This window comes from Mus caroli, unplaced genomic scaffold, assembly GCF_978045245.1.
Source record: "Mus caroli unplaced genomic scaffold, Mus_caroli_1 scaffold_1, whole genome shotgun sequence".
Lineage (NCBI taxonomy): Eukaryota > Metazoa > Chordata > Mammalia > Rodentia > Muridae > Mus > Mus caroli.
The window spans coordinates 150,009,161-150,026,331 of record NW_028227256.1 but is presented as its reverse complement, the minus strand read 5'-3'; the positions used below and the strand labels follow the sequence as shown (position 1 = coordinate 150,026,331).

At 44.5% G+C, this 17,171-nt stretch overlaps 1 protein-coding gene across 6 annotated transcripts in view; it reads left to right on the top strand.

Annotated features, from left to right (window-relative positions):
* The window catches only part of Rgl1 (ral guanine nucleotide dissociation stimulator like 1), a 250,090-nt gene that overhangs the window by 216,641 nt on the left and 16,278 nt on the right, over positions 1-17,171 (top strand). For all 6 annotated transcript variants that reach the window (XM_029483257.2, XM_029483250.2, XM_029483251.2 and 3 more), the window contains 6 exons: positions 1,151-1,254; positions 5,806-5,890; positions 10,240-10,329; positions 12,410-12,496; positions 13,845-13,877; positions 16,515-16,636. In XM_029483257.2, coding sequence (XP_029339117.1) covers positions 1,151-1,254; positions 5,806-5,890; positions 10,240-10,329; positions 12,410-12,496; positions 13,845-13,877; positions 16,515-16,636 — 521 coding nt within the window. The remainder of the gene's footprint in view (positions 1-1,150; positions 1,255-5,805; positions 5,891-10,239; positions 10,330-12,409; positions 12,497-13,844; positions 13,878-16,514; positions 16,637-17,171) is intronic.

Below are 17,171 nucleotides of genomic sequence, written 5' to 3'. Positions count from 1 at the left end.
AATTTACTCTGAAGAAAACATTTGAGGTTTGGTTAGCGTGCAAAATTTTGTCATGACAAATTGGACAATTCTGTTTTCACTTCATGTTCCAGATTAACACCACTGAGGAAAAATGATTCTTGAAGCAAGTTACATTTATGCCCAACTACCCTGGCACCTCTTGCCTGATATGCTCAGCATGAAGCCAAACATGTGCCCCTGTATTGCAGTCAGCTGTGAGACCTCCATACATGGCACTCCTGCGTACCTATGAAGTATCTCTTCTGACCTAGACAGACAGCACATTCACCAGATGTGGGCACACCCCCAGGCCAGCCAACAATGGGATCCTTTCCCTGTTTTACTAGCCCTACTATGTGTAGGGGATTTTTGCCTCTAGGGCCACTGACAAGTTTGGCCCCTTAGGGTAGGGTACCTTTAAGTAAGGAGCCTCTCTTCTTACCCAGAAAAATGACAGCCAAAATCTTTCCTGTTCTTTCTCTGTTTTGTTTTAAAACACTGCCAAAATGAATCTTATTTTTAAAAGCCCAAGTTATTTTGAAAGCCTTGAAGTACCAAGGTGTTTCTGAATGTTTATGATTGTGGGACAAGCCAATTTGAAACCAAATGAATGTGTATAAAAATATTCCCCCCTTGGCTAAGACCATGAAAGCTGAAGTTCAACTTGTGGTGAATTTTTATTGCCAAGTTATATACACCTCTCATGCCGGGAGCTCTCTGTACCATCTGAACTTAGGGCGGCTACTTCCAGCTCTCTCGGAAGGCCAGAAGGGCACAGTGGTCTTCCACATGGAGTCTTAAGGCATGCGCATGCTTTCTGCAGAGTAAAGTTACACTCGCTACCTAGCCATGTATGCTCACCAACTCGAGTTGTTTTTACTGGGAAAGCTGGAAACCATAAAACTGTAACAACAACAAAAAAATATATTGGGAGGGTGGGGGGAACAAGCTTACAGTGCCAAAATCTATAAAGTGTTTTGGTGACTGGGGCGGGAGGAAGGAGCCACTTTTTGATGTCCAGTATTTATACAGCTGCCTATTTAGTGGTAAGAATTCATAACAGCTGTAATACCTCTAACACAGGAAACCAGCAACTCACTGTAATACTGATATTTAAATGCCTTTTATGTCTCCGTCACTCCCCACACAGGAATGTAGAATCCTGAAGAATTTTTCCTCCTTGAGGGCCATCGTTTCCGCACTGCAGTCTAATTCCATCTATCGGTTGAAAAAGGCTTGGGCTGCTGTCCCGAAGTAAGTTCCCCAGTGCCTGCTCTGTTGTTCTGGCTCGGGTGATGGGTTGCTTTGTCTGTACAATGGGTCCTTACCATCAGAGTGCATATCATGTGACAGGGGAAACATGTTTGAAACCCTCTGTGTGTTCCAGGAAGAGTACATTAATGAATTTCAAGGGTGGGCAGTTACAGAAACCACACTCCTTCTCTGTCTGCCAGAGCCATGGTCTCCAGGCTTGCGAGGCTGTGGAGGTGTGCTTGTTATCAGGATCTTGAGGGATGAGGTTGTGGAGTGATGAGGTTGGGTAGCTTGTGTGACTTCTGGTTATTTGTCAGCCTCATTCCAATGCCCCGAGCTGCGCCACCGTGTGACATGTGCCTTAGGATCTCAGCTTTTGAGCTTTAGTAGGAAGAGACTGTGTCCACTTCCGCTGCAGCATATTAAAATGTCTTAGTGAGGGAAGGGGCGGGGCTCCTTTCACGGTGATTAATAACTGAGATTATTCACGTTTTGTGCTGTGTTTTCTTCATACTTCTTTTTTTTGGTTTTTCGAGACAGGGTTCTTCATACTTCTTGGTCCAACCTCTGGAATAATGTACAACACAGAGGTCTTATCTGTCATTACTGTATTCTTCCCACGTCTGGAACTTTGCATGTGGACCAGAGGCTTGTTTATTCCCCAAAGGAAGGGACAGTTTGTTCCTACATTAGTTCAAATTTAGGTGTCTTAGGTAGAGTCTCTACTGCTGTAATAAAGCCCATGACGAAAGGCAACTTAAGGAAGAAGGGTCCATTGTGGTTTCCAATTCTAGGGGCTGTAGAAGGCATAGCGGTGGGAACAGGAAGTTGCTGATCACTCTGTATCTACAGTCAGAAAGCAGAGAGCATTGCCTGCTGGTACTGAACTTGGTTTTTCCTTTTTGTTCAGCTCAGAACTCAGCCTGTGGGATGGTATGACTCACATTTAGGGTCAGGTCTTAGTTCCTGCCCTATTGCTGTGAAGAAACACCATGATCAAAGCAATTTATAAAGGAAGACATTTGGTCGGGTACTTGCTTACAGTTTCAGAGGATTAGTTCAGGACCATCACAGCAGGGAGCATAGTGGCAGGCAGGCCTGGCACAGGAGAAGTAGCTAAGAGATTACCTCTTTTCTTTTCTCTTTTCTTTTACTTTTTTTGGTTTTTGGTTTTTGGTTTTTCGAGACAGGGTTTCTCTGTATAGCTCTGGCTCTCCTGGAAGTCACTTTGTAGACCAGGCTGACCTCGAACTCAGAAATCTGCACTACCACGCCCAGCTCTTTTCTCTTTTCTTTCCTTCTCTTCTCCTTTCCTTTCTTTTCCTTTCCTTCCTCTCTCTCTCTCTCTCTCTCTCTCTCTCTCTCTCTCTCTCTCTTTCTTTCTTTCTTTCTTTTTCTCTTTGTTTTTTTGAGACAGAGTTTCTCTGTGCAGCCTTGGCTGGCCTGGAACTCACTTTGTAGACTAGGCTTGCCTTGAACTCAGAAATCCACCTGCCTCTGCCTCTCAAGTGCTGGGATTAAAGGCATGTGCCACTACTGCCTGGCAAGAGATTACCTCTTGATCCATAGGATGAAGAAGGGAGAGAGAGAGAGACAGGGGAGAGATGCTGGATTTATTATGGGCTTTGAAACCTCCACGCCCAGCCCTAGTGACACACCTCCTCCAACAAGGCTTAACACACCTCCCAATCCTTCCCAACAGTTCTGCAAACAGGGACCCCACCACCCAAGTGTAGGAGCTTATGGGAGACATTCTGGTTTGAACCACCACAGGTGGGGTTTTCCACCTCAACCAGATCTAGATTTTTTTTTTTACAGACATAATCAGAGATATACTTCCATGGTGATTCTAACATGGAAACCATTGCTATTAATCCTGTAAGAGGCCCACATTGGCAAGACAGAGTTGTGTACGTTTATGCTGAAGACTGGGTGCCAGATGAGATGAGACATCACTGTATTGGTTAGGTTATTCTTTGATGCTCTTTGTAAAGAAGGAGGTAAAATAAATGATGGTGACCCTAGCACGCAGAAAGCAGAGCTGGTGGACCTCTGTGAGTTGGAGACCAGCCTGATCTACGTAGGAAATTCTAGGCTAGCCAGGAATATAATGAGACCCCCCCCATTTTTTAAAAAATCGTAATATGCTTCATGTTACAGAGCCATGGAAGCCACAACCCACGAACTACAGGGCTCAAGCACAGGCTTTGCAAATGCAGTGTACCGTCTTGTGGCTCCCGCTCTTGTTTCTCTTCCTCTCTCCTTTTTTACAATTTTCAATAGTACATGTTACTCTGTATGAGAGAGATGAGTTGATTAATTTTCCTCTGAGCATACATTGAATGAAAGATGTAGGTCCTAACAAGCCATTAGCTGGCTGTTGATACCACCTTCCCTTCCCCTCATTACTGTTTCTCATAAACAGAGGAATAGACAAATTTCACTGGTGAAATTCGTCTGACTTCAGGGAAAAATAGTCATGACCCTTTTTGGTGGTTGACAAGTACAGTTTACGAGTATAGAAAGTCACCTCTCTGGCCCAGGATTTCTTCTCCAGCAAGTCTGAGTCTTAAACTGCAACTTCAAAAGCTAGCACACATGGGGGCTGCAGGGATGGCTGAAGGATTAAGAGCGCCCCACGTCCCAGGCCAGTCCTTTGTTCAGGAGCCAATCAGGAGCCACCCCTTAGCTGATGCTCATTAGACGCTGCTGACTGAAAGGCTGTGCACGTGCAGGCCGGCCTCTGGCATTATAAGAGCTGGTTCTCATAGAGGACCTGAGTTCAGTTCCCAGCACCACATTCCATTCATGTGATTCCAGAAGAGCAGATGTTTCTTATCTCTGGATCTCTGAGAGCATCCAACTAATACACCTCACATACACAGACACACGTAAACACATAATGAAAAGTAACTAAAATAAATCTTTAAAATACTAGTTCACAATATGCGTGTTTTAGTTTCTTGGGTTGCCAAAGAGAAGATCCATTCTTCTAGCCGTCTTTAAAACAACTTTTCAAAAACAAAAGAACAAAACAATTCTCAAAACTCAATTCTGTTGGCCGTGTGTGATTTGCTGCTGGGTTAGTTTACATGTTAGGAAGGATGCTATAGAGCATCACAGGCCCTCCCTTTGCACATCAGGCTTATGTGCTCTCTGCCGCTAAATTTAGGGGGAGCAGAGTCTAGGTATCTTACTTACCACTCTCATCACCGCAATCTTCTACATTTCCAGCTTTCAGCAGACGGAGGCTAACTTCTTACTTCTTTCTATTGAAATACTTGTATAATTATTTTCTCCAAAAGAAATACTTTTCTTGGTTTTGTTATACAAATAACATCATACTCATTAAAATGCAAGTAAGTCTTAATAAATGGCCTTTTATGATATTTTATGATAATGAAGCTTTTACACACATGGAGATTTGATTGCTAATCATCTGTGGCGTTCAGAATCATCATCCGTTCAGCGACTGTGGAGAGGTGTGGACAGACAGACAAGAAGTGTGCTCCTGACGGGCAGTGCATAGGGAGGGGCCTGACCCCACAGGCGCTTTACTGTGCCACCTTGCAGTAGGCTTCCTGGGTACAGAGGAGAAAATTGAAGCCAGAAAGTTAAGCGACTTGTCTAGGATTGCTAATGAAGTAGTGAAGTGAGGTTTGAACCCATCCGCCATGGCTGTAGAACCACGATGGGGCCACTCTGACTCTGAAATGACCCAGGATGCCAAACATTTGGGTTCTATATCCATAGTGCTCAACAGTTAACAGTGAGATTTGGGTGAGCTCTTGGCCATGACATTTTTCTCCCTACACTTAGGTGTCTGGCCAAGGTGACCTCTGCAGGACTCTGTGTATTACTAGGATAAATGTTTTTTAAACTTACTTAAGGGAACATCTCTCTAGAACTTGATGCCCCAAGGGAATCATCATTTTATTTTAATTAAATAGGTATGATTAGAAAAATTCTTCCTATTGTTCTGGTAACCATGTTCATCTTTTACAAAGGCTTTTATCTTAGTCAGGGTTTCTATTCCTGCACAAACATCATGACCAAGAAGCAGTTGGGGAGGAAAAGGTTTATTCAGCTTACACTTCCACATTGCTGTTCATCACCAAGGAAGTCAGGACTGGAACTCAAGCAGGTCAGGAAGCAGGAGCTGATGCAGAAGCCATGGAGGGATGTTCTTTACTGGCTTGCTTCTCCTGGCTTGCTTAGCCTGCTCTCTTATAGAACCCAAGACTACCAGCCCAGAGATGGTCCTACCCACACGGTGCATTTCCCCCTTGATCACTAATTGAGAAAATGCCTTACAGTTGGATCTCATGGAGGCATTTCCTCAACTGAAGCTCCTTTCTCTGTGATAACTCCAGCTGTGTCAAGTTGACACAGAACTAGCCAGTACAGCTGTGTACATGAAGACACTCATTAGCTCCCCAAATCCTGAGGTCCAAACAATCTTTCCAGGCAATAAGTACTGAAGACAGCTAAGCTTAGGTGTTGGATTTCCTGTCCCTGTGTTGATTATTTTTTCTTCATCTTTCTTCTTAGGGACAGAATGCTGATGTTTGAAGAACTTTCAGAAATCTTCTCTGATCACAACAACCATCTAACCAGTCGGGAGCTACTAATGAAGGTGAGCGACGTGGGCAGCCTGGCACCGGGAAGAGGAGCCTGAAAGCTGCTTAAGTTCCTCCAGCCTCCAGGGAAGCAGAAGTTTTATCTTATACGTAATCTTTGAAACTTGGGAGTGAGAAAATTCAAAGCCCAGCTGAGTTTTTCTCCTCCAACCTTTCCTCCTTCCCACCCACATAACTGCCATCAAAACCTGGGTTCAGTGTGTATGTGTTTAGCAAGCAGGTATTCAGTACTATTAGTTGCATGGACGAGAGGCCTTGGAGCATCCCTTCTTAGCAACACAGCTCTTACAATGACAGAGGCCAGCCTGTAAGTCCACATCCTTTTTTTGGTACCACATTACACAATATTGTTTCAGTCAGCAATGTTTATTGAACACCAGATAAGTGGGGCCTCCTGAGCCTGCTGGGCAAAGGTATAGCCTGACTCATTCTACTTCTTTAGAAATGTGTTGAATGTCTAGGGTTTATAAAACATTGAACTTGTCTTTAGAAATATGAAGATTGAGAACAGCTTGTGTGTGTAGGAGTTCACTCATAGTTGATGGCTGTGAGTACTATATAGTGATCACTCAATAATGACAAATAACTTTGCACACAGTCATTGGTCAGTTAGTACAGGCCAGTTATTATCATCACAGTTTCCTACCATCTACAGTTGTCATCTTTATTGTGTAGATAGCTAAGGCCCATAGGTAGATGTAGCATGTCTGCCATTCCTAAGATTCACACCTGACATACAGTATAGCTGAATTGTGACTCTACCTTGGAGACATTCAAAGGCCCATGTCTTGTCCCAATGCCTGCTACAGTGCCTTGCATGATGATCTATACATCCAGAAGCCATTGTTTAACTGTATGGATTAAGGGGCTTGTCATTCACATACCTCTGTCTTTTTCCTGTCCTGGTTCCTTCTAGGAGCAGCTGATAATAGAGTGGGCAGTTTATGCTGATGTGTGATGAACTGCACACTAACCAAACAATTCCTGGGATCATGTTACTCCTTGTTTCACATCTTTCTGGATTTGTAGACTTTAAATGGAAACCCATCTGGCTGGAAGGACATGGCTTAGTGGCCTCCCAGTCTGCAACACAGAGCTAGACTAACTGGAGCCACACACTGAAATCCCAATAGCCCTGAATCATCCTTCCAAAGGCAGATAAATTGGATTGTATGCAGCTCATTGCCTGGTGACAGTCTTCTGGCTGAAACCTTAGAGGCAAGGCTATATGTAGACATTAAAGATCCCATAAACCTTTCTCAAATGGAGACATCCACCTCAGTGCTCTAAGTTAAATGTCATATAAGGCTCAAATATCCCAACGAAGTGAAAACCTTGGCGATGAGCTGAGGTGGCCTGCACACTGTCATGAGTGTTGGTGGAATGCTTCAGGCGCTCTCTGTATATATGCAGATCCCTTTCCCATCATCTCTGTTGATCGTTATTCATGTGAACTGTATAGTTCTGGGTGGAAGTTTTCAGCACAGTTGTAAATAATGAGATCAAGGTACTTAAGTTCTCAAAGTAAGCACTAAGAAAAACTACTGGGCCCTGTTTCTAGTGTGTTACTCCTAGACTGATTTATAGTTGAGCAACCTTGGTTTAAAGTGACCTGTCTTCTACCTGTGGGTGAATAGAATATGCCACTTCTCTAATACCATGGCCCAGACAACAGAATAATTAGCAAACATTTGTGGTTTTCCTTCTAACTGTTGAGAGAGATTTTTAAAAAAATTTCTCTTCAAAGTCTGTCTTAACTTTATTATAACTTTATGATTTCTGAAACTTGGAATAATTACAAATCATTGAATCTATAGATTTCAAAACACTAGGAAAGCAGAATACCACCAAATCTTGGTTCTTGTACCCCTTGCTAGATGACAATTATCCCTGGTTGCAATAATATAAACAATGTCTAAACACCCGCAAGAGTCTGACTCTGGTGGAAATGAATAGTCAGTGAAGCTGGACAGCATGTTAATATCACGGTGGGAGCAAGATGCCATTCACACTGTGAGGACCCATCCAAACATAACTTTCCAGTAGCTTCTGAGCTGCAACTTAACCATCATGTCTTCAAATGGAGCCAGCACCCAGCAGACAGTCATCTGAGACCTAGTATAAGTCTCCGAGGCACAGGAACAACAGAAGGCAGCTGGATTCTGCAAAACCAGAGATGAAGGAAAAGCGAGACAAGGGGAGAAAGCTGCCTAGAGAGAAGGCTGGAGGTTGGAGTGCAGGAGGAACAGGTCCATGTGAGAGGTTGGAGGAAGCACGGGGAGATGATTGAAGTCACTTCCAGAGATAAGTCTGTGGGAAAACAAGATGACTTGGGAAGCAGGAAGAGGAAGCAGGAAAAGTAGCCAGGAGTGTGAGCAGCAAAGGAGGAAGGAACAACGGAAGCTTGGGACAGCTCAGGGATGCTGGGGTGGGGTGGCAATGTGAAGAGTTTCAGGCCAGCAGAGGAAATAAATGCGAATTTTGGAAATGACAAGTGACTGGATTCCCAGCTGACATTCCACTGGGAAGAGCTAGCAGCGAGCAGTCACCTCTTCTTTCTTTGTCCTTTCCCTTGTCTTTGGACAGCATTTTACTGTGTGGGTAACCTTGACTTCATGGTGTTTCCCAGGCTGGTCTGGAACTCATGATTCTCCCTGCCTTGACCTCCTAAGTGCTGAGATTACAGGGATGCACTGTGCATGGCTGACCTGTCAATTTTGTGTGAGTCCTGCAGCCAGGGATGGAATCTCATTCTCCTGACACTACAATCATGAAACCAGCAAATCTTGCTCCTTGTCTCCGGTCTTTCACTCCCCTGCTCATAGGACAGAGTGAGCCTTAAGGTCCCTGTGTTGCTTTATGATTCTTAGATTTTAACTTTTTAGAAGTCCTACTAAGAGTTTTAGATAAGCCTAGCATGGTGGACACCACCTTTAGTCCCAGGACTTGGGAGGCAGAGGCGTGTGACTCTCTGTGTAGCCTGGTCTACATAGCAAGTTGTAGGCTAGCTAGAGCTTAACTCCGTAAAAAAAGAAAGAAGGAGAAGATGAAGAGGAGGAGGAAGAAGAGGAGGAAGAGTTCTTTTAGATAAATCCAAAATAGTTTCTAGCACGTTCCCTCTCCCCATAATTGCGCTTCTAGAAGAAGTATACATTAGGAAGATGTGGGTGCTTGTCTTCGTGTCAGGCAGAGTTGAGTTTTCACTCCAAACTAAATCCTGAGGATCTGGGAGCTCTTGCAGCTACCTGGTTTGGAGAGTGGCACATACTAGATTCCTGTCATGTGTCCCCAAGAAAACTGTGTGGAATGTCACTAGATGATAGCTCTCTCTTATCATCTGTGGTAGAGACTTCTGAGATGGACTCTGTCCCCAGTGGCATGCACAGCCAGGATCCCGGCTGGTTACCGACAGAATGCATTTCTGCCCTGCCATCATTATGTCAGGCCCTGACACTCAGAAGGATTCCTTTTGTAATTGTATGGTGATGTAAGGTCACATGCTAAGGTCATGTGATAAACCCTGGAGAAACTGACTAAGGAAAAAATAACATAGAGGCTACACTGAATTGTGAAATTGCTATCCATTCAAGCAGTTCCTGGAAAATGAGAACTAAACAAGACCCTGAAACCACAAAACTGAAACATTTTATGTTCAGTCAGCAAACCCATGATTAGTTGTTACGTTGAAGCTTGGGCTCTTGTTCCAGGCAGCAGGCAGGGAGCATGGGTGGCCCTCTGTCCTCAGGCCTTAAGAAGAAGGGTAAACTTGTTAGAGTTCCAAACTAGAGAGGCATCTAAGGAGGACAAAGGGAAACCCACAAATGGCTCACCTTTCACTAATCAAGATGTACTCCGACCCTGGACTTCCTCAAGATCTTGCTGTGTAAAGATTTCATTTAGCTAAGTAGCGCCACACAGTGCCTTTCCTTCACAGAATGCTGGCACACTCATTCCAGGCCACGATAACAAGTCATAAAATGTGCAGGAGGAAAGCTTCATTTTTAAGATATAACATTACTTTGTGTGAAACTCGAGATGTACAAAAAAAAAAAACATCTTCCATTTTGGGAGTTGCTGACCTTATGGTGATGGTTGATTTTCTAGTCAAATTAGGGACTCTGCTTTTACAGAGTTGGGGCGGTGTGGGGGGCTAGGATAATCCCTGACCACCACACGCAGAGACTCGTCTGCAGCAAGGCCCCAGAGCACAGCCTTAACAGCCCGAGGGCCTACAGGCATGGCATCTTGGGACACAGGAAGAGATTGTATCAGAGAACCCAGATAACCCTTCCCTTCTCTCTAGACTGGCATCCTCCATGACCTTCCTCTGTGCCCTGTTTCTTAGGAAGGAACCTCAAAATTTGCAAACCTGGACAGCAGTGTGAAAGAAAACCAGAAGCGCACCCAGAGGCGCCTGCAGCTGCAGAAGGATATGGTATGTCTGCCCATTGTCTGAGAGCCAGCAGGAGAGAGGCGGCTGGCACATGGCAGGCGTCAGCATATTCCTACTGCAGGATGCCCACACTTGTCAGAAGACTCTTCCATCCTGTGCCTAATTTGTTCTTAACCTGGGAGGTCTTTAGCAAAAGTGTTAGATCCAGGGAAAAATGAATACCAAAATTTACACATTCCACAGACATTTTCATGTGCACGAGCATGCGCACGCACACCAGATGTGATAGAGGGAAGTGTGCAGTGGGGTACCTCCATCCTCCTGACATTGCCACCCGCTATCACTTGCTTGCTGCTGCCACTTTGGTAAGAAGCCTCCTAGGCCTTGTGTCTCCATCAGCTTTTGGGATGTAATGGCCAAGGAAATGCATTGTCTCCTGCTGGGAAGATGTGGTCTTTGTATCAGAGAACATCATTCCCTTTGCTTCCAGGCTCTCTGATCACTGCCCAGTCTCCTTGCTGTTCTGGGTCCTAACCGGATCATGTTGTTCACGTCTCAGAGAGTACCATGCGTCCTTTCTGAAAGCACAGGATAGTTATTATGGTCTTTGCCTCTGTCCTTAAGTCCCCAACTTTTGGCATAGGGTGTGGGGACAGAAGAGCACATTAGAGTCTAGACAAATGAATATTTTCTTCCTTGCGCGGAGAGAACTTTCCTTGTGGATAGATATAACATAGCAAAGTTTTGGGGAGCTAGAATTCTCCTGTAACCTAAAGCTGGTCTAACTCAAAGTGTTTCAAACTTTTTGGTTGTTGAAAGGCAGTTAAAAATAGCTGCTGCCGAGGGAGTGGTAGGGATTATTTTAGTTCAGGATAAGACCTTGCACACACAACAGAAAGGACAAACTGAACTGCAGCTGACAGTGAGCTTCTGAAGGGCAAAGTCCTGTGTGGTGTAAGCTGGCTGAGGACACGGCTCACCTTGTGCCAAGAGGCCTGGTCTTGCCCTGGTTCAGATTTTGTGTATTCCTGCCAGTTTCCCTAAGTACCTGCATATATGAGAAGGTGTCTGTGTGCCACTCCATCCACCCCCACCCCCCATTTATTTTCCCTGAAGAATGCTTATGCATCAGTGGTCTTGTGGGGAACGGAGACTCAAAGGAGATTTGGTGAGATGAGGGTTAGAAAATCCACTCATTTCTTCCCACTTTTAATATCGTCTAAAGTGGTAGTATAACAGAGAATCCTAAGAAATGCACACAGACAGAATCCTGCCAGTTAAAATCTAGATTTCACATGGAGTCCACCTGTATGTTCTAGGACTCAAGTCCAGTGTACCAACGGTACTTAGCTATCATGATGTTCTAATCACTTTTGGTCCATAACAGCTTCAGAGTCTTGTTTGTCATGACCTCCAGAGTCATCAAGTCACCTTGTTGTCCTGTAGAGCGTCCTACAGTCTGGGTTTGTGTTTGTTTGTCTAGTGATTAAACAGAGGTCACACCTGTTTGGAAAGAATTTCACAGAGATGAAGTACTCTCGTCTCACATTCTCTGAAGGAGTTCTGTGGTGTCAGTGTGTGTCAGTTGTGTGGTGTCATTTGCTGTCACACTGATGGTGATGAGATCACCTACCAGTAACATGGTGAATGAAGATTGCCAGATTAACCTGTCTAAAGTCACTATTCTCTCTGTCTTTCTGATGGTCAGTCACTCCGAGTGATGCCCCACACTCTTGACAGTCCGCACTCCTTCATTCATCAGGAAATAGTGCTCTCTTCTGAGTGATGATGCTGAGGCTGTGGCTATCCCGGGCATCCCAAACAGCTAGGTGGGTCAACACACACTGAAGAGAGCATCCTGTACTGACCAGAGCCTAAGCACGGTAGATGCCACTGTGAACACTCTGCATACATGTGTGATCTCCTGGTTGGAGGCTTGCTTTTCCTGAATGAAAGTTAGACATTAGGTTGTGTAGTTTCTGTCCTGTTTGTGAAGGCTTTAAAACAATTTCAGTCCTTCAAGAGACACTAGCAAGTCCAAATTAGTCTCATCCAGGTGCATGGGTTGTGACGCCTTTAACATTTCAGTGACAGTAAAGGCACTTCTCTGCTTCCTCTTCAGGGTGTGATGCAGGGTACCGTGCCTTACCTGGGCACCTTCCTGACTGACCTGACCATGCTGGACACTGCCCTGCAGGACTACATTGAGGTGGGTTCTCTGCAGCTGGTGCATCCATGCTTGCAGCCTTCTTGGCTGCATAGAGAAGTTTGTTTCTCTCAGGATCTGTTTAGAACCCACAATACACATGGCTAGGTGGTAACACAGCAAACCAAAGCAAACACCAGAAGACTCCAGAGATGGCGCAGAGCCCATTGAAAGAGAGCACTGCTCATCACAGCAGCAGCCATGGCTGGGAACGGTAGCAGTGTGGGCAGGAATGCAGTGAAAAATGAGGGACGTTAGCTGATAGAGCACGGCCTGCTCCACATGGACAGACATGACTGCGCTGCCTTTTGAGGGCTTGGGGTCTGAGCATCGGCACCACAGATGGATTCTGCCTGGATGCTACAGATGAGATAGGTTAATGGATTTTCAAGTAGGTCCCCGGCCTGCCTCTCTGTAATGCCTGTGTCACTGCTGCCTGTTCAGGAGGATATGCTTGGATCCACGTCCTGTCTTCCTTCTGCAATGAAGGAAGAGGAAAAATCCACTCAACGATCAGATGGATCAGATAGGCAAATAGGAAAAGATTTGATATTTGGGAGGAGATTCGAAGGTAATTTGTAGGGCTCAACTTCTACCTGATTCGGTTCCTAGCAATGGTAAACAAACATAAATTACAGAAAAAAAAAAAAAAACACAACAGGCTACAAAACAAAGCAGCCTGCATCTGTCCCCATCCCCTGTTCTCCTGTGAAACCTGCAGCCTGGGTGCTGTAGCTACAAAGGGAACCTGAATTACTGCTCCCAAGGATTCTTTAAGTGGTATAGACCACGCCCACTCATTTGCATTTCCCAGGCTCTGTCTCTTAGCATCCTCTGCCTCAGGAACTACCCATCAGGGTTGAGAAGGTACAGAGTAAGTGAATGCTGAGGAATTACATTTACTCTCCTGAGGAAGGGGCAGTGGTGATGAAGAATTGAAACTTTGTTTCCACGAGGCTGTGGAGAAGTGACTTCCCTTATGATAAATCCTTGACAGTTTGGTTTCCAGCACGAGTTCGTGCCATCTGTTTTTGTTGTCTGGCCCAGGGGACGAGGGAGTGGATTGCTTGCTCCTCACTAGCTGGGCAGATGTGTCTGGATTCTGACTCACGCCTCCATCACTGCTATTGTAGTTGGTTTCAGACATTTTAGGAAATGCTCCATCATAAGTAAAGGAACATTTGGGACATTTCCTCCAGGACAAGGGTGGTTGCCTTGCTACGTTGTTGCCACGTTTATAAAATCATTAATAGTTACAACTTTCTCATCTCTCTAACCTATTCACTGTGACCCCAGTCAGCACAGGGCTCTGCAGTTCAGTGGCTTATGTTTTTCCAAACATTTCTTTCAGGGTGGACTGATCAACTTCGAGAAAAGAAGAAGGGTAAGTACCGCCTTCACCTGCGCTTTGCCGTTTAATTTCACCTGGACATGAAACACTGAAAGAAGTGGAAAGAGATTGTGTTCTTTTTGTTTGTTTTTGGAGACACAGAAAAATAATACTCGCTGAACATTTTTACATATACCATTATGTTGGCATGCTCCTACACATTACTCCACAGGAGCCCTGCAAGCTCTTTTTCCACATCTTCAGTTAAAGGTGAGGATGGAAGAGATTAAGGACTGCTCCACATTAAGGTGGCAGTGAACTGGAGTTCACATTTTGTCCTGCTGCAAATCTCATTAATAAAGAAAAGGTAGCATAGAGCTGGTGGCATACCTCAGTGGTAGGGCACATGGTCAGCACGCATAAGGTCTTGTATTTGATCCCTGATACAGAGACAGAGAGATATTGAGAGATTTCTTTCCTACCATCATCATCTTCACAGCTACGTTTAGAAATACAGGTTTACTCTATAGTTAGTAACAGTGTATGAACTATAACATTCATATATAAACATATGAAAATCATTGCTGAGAATATATGTGGGATATTCTTCTACAAAGAAGTATGTGAAACAACTAACACATTAGTTAGCTTATTTTAGTCATTTCATAGCAAATACATATTCCAAAATATGTTGTATATACCTTGTGTGTGTACATGTGTCAGTGCTTAAATTAAAAAAAAAGCAAACGAGTTTACTTAAGTTTATAAAAGTGAATGACATTAACAAAGACGACTGCTCCTGTGGGTGTGTCTGGGAGAGGAGAGGATATGGTGTCCTTATTAGAAGTAGGTGATTATCTTTTATCATCTTTCCTGTCAGTCTTGGAAGGGTGTTCTATATCAAAAGATTGATCTTTCAAGTAGTTCTGCATTATGTTTTTTTAAAGATTTAATTATTTATTTAATGTATCTGAATACACTGTAGCTGTCTTCAGACACACCAGATGAGGGCATTGGATCCTGTTACAGATGGTTGTGAGCCACCATGTGGTTGCTGGGAATTGAACTCAGGACCTCTGGGAGAGCAGTCAGTGCCCTTAACCGCTGAGCCACCTCCCCAGCCCCCTGCACTGTGTTTTCTTTTTTGAAGTGTACATTTTGCTGTAATTTTGTGTCACATGGACATGAGCTAGGCATTTGGTGTTTGGAAGGAAAATGAGCGAGTGTGGTAACTCCCTGTAGGGCCTCCCTGTCATTTACTCTTCTGTTCATCCACCCACGCTACCTGCACTTCTTGTATGGTTGTGTACCAACCAGGGAGTTTAGGAACTTAAGCAGTGGAAAGCCAGAGCCTTGCCCTGGAAGTCTATAATTCAGGAGGGAGATAGGCAGATGAACAAGCAGCCATAACTTATCTATACAAGCTCAAAGCAGAGGCCTTTCTTAGAGAAGCAAACAGGAGGCTGAGGCTAGCCTCAGCTTGTGAGGCTAGAGAACCATACAGGGACAAAGAGCACTATGTGAACACAGTGCACAGACACTAGCTGGGCTGGGCTCCAAAGCAACAAGATACCAACATGAACCAGCCGGAGCTTTCTGTCCCTCGTCCACTGAACTTCCTGTGGCATGGTGGTAAATATTCAACCATAGCACTGGACCAAGGGTTGAGACCACTGATTGGAAGACTAAGGCCCAATGACTCTGCCAACTCTTAGTTGCTTCTGTCCTGTCCTGTTATGCCTCCACAGTGCGCCATGCATGCTCCTTTAACTTCAGCATGAGCCTGGATGCTACCTTCTTTCCCTTTAATAATAAGAAGCTAAACATTTATGAAGTTAAAAATCTGAAGCCTAAAGCTACAGTTTGTGCTGACTGCTGACATTAAGAAGGGACCTTGAAGCATGTGAATAGATCTAAGTGATGTGGGGCATAATTATACATACGTGCTTCTCTGGGAGCTCAGAAGGTGTAGTTAGATGATTGACTGGAGTAGTGAAAATCCAAGAATTTGGAAAACCTAAACACTCAGCTTTCTGAGACCCTGGACCGCGTAGCCTGTCAGTCAGCCCCACTGGTGTAGATTTATTGAGGGGGAAGAATTGGAGAAGCTACTTTGGGAGCTGTGAGCTTCTTGAATCATTTTTCTTCTTTTAAAAATAAGAAATAGAAGTAAAAAAGGTGGGTTTTTTTTGTTTCATTTTGTTTTGTTTTTTACATATTTCATGATCTTATATTTAAAAGAAAAAAAAATCCAAAATCCCAAGAATGAAAACAGGAAGGAAGGTGCCATTATGCGTTGAGTTGGTGACTAGCTGGCTTCTTTGGATGGCTTATTTTATCCATATGAGTCTCTTTTTCAAGAAACTTTTGAGAAACGAGGCATACAAGGACTTCAGGAGTTAAAGTGATGCATATGTGTATTTTAAAATTTACTTTTGCTTGTGCTGGAGATTGAAACCAGGCATTGTGTATGCACCAGGCATGCACTCCGCCACTGAACTATAGCCCACCCCCACCCCTGAGTTAGAACTTGTAAGATGTATTCATTTACTCTCTAAGGCAGCCAGATTGCAGAGTCTTCCTCAATGGCTTTCTCCGTACGTTACCCTTCGAGAGTTACAGTTCCATGTAGAAAAGACTTGTATTTATTTCATCATATTATTCAGTCTCCTGGTTTTCTGTCTACTTTAGGAATTTGAAGTGATTGCCCAGATAAAGCTCCTACAGTCTGCTTGCAACAGCTACTGCATGAGCCCAGACCAGAAGTTTATCCAGTGGTTCCAGAGGCAGCAGCTTCTGTCAGAGGAGGAAAGGTAGGCTGACCTGTCTGTCACCTGTCGGGGGTACGGTGGTCCTTGCAAGAGGCATGTACCTTGCCGGGTCATCTGGTAGACAGCTCTTGAGTGGCTGCTGTAGGGTTCTGGTCCTTGCTTTTCAGAGGGAAGCTGATTGCAGAACTAGAGGGTGGGTTTTAGGTCTGGCCCTATCACTTACTATTGAAGCCTAGAAGGAGTCTTTTATTCCTCCCCGTCTGCAGGACGCCTATTTGTAAAATGCTTGCCTTAAAGTGTGAAGTCATATTCTGGAAAGCCCTATTAGAATGGTAGCCATGCTCTTCCTCATCACTGCCCCTATCATTGTCCCAGAGTCCATGGTGTGAGCCTTCAGGGAGAGAGGAGTGGAGATGGGGAGGGATGGAGGAAGAGGAGAAAAGAGATCTCATGGGAGATGAAATAGGAGAGCAAAGTGCTGTGGACCTGTGGGCAGGAACAGATCACTGGCCAGGAAGTGGTGGGGCATGGGGAAGATTGACAGCTACTACCAAGTAGGCTGGGCTGTGGAGGAAGA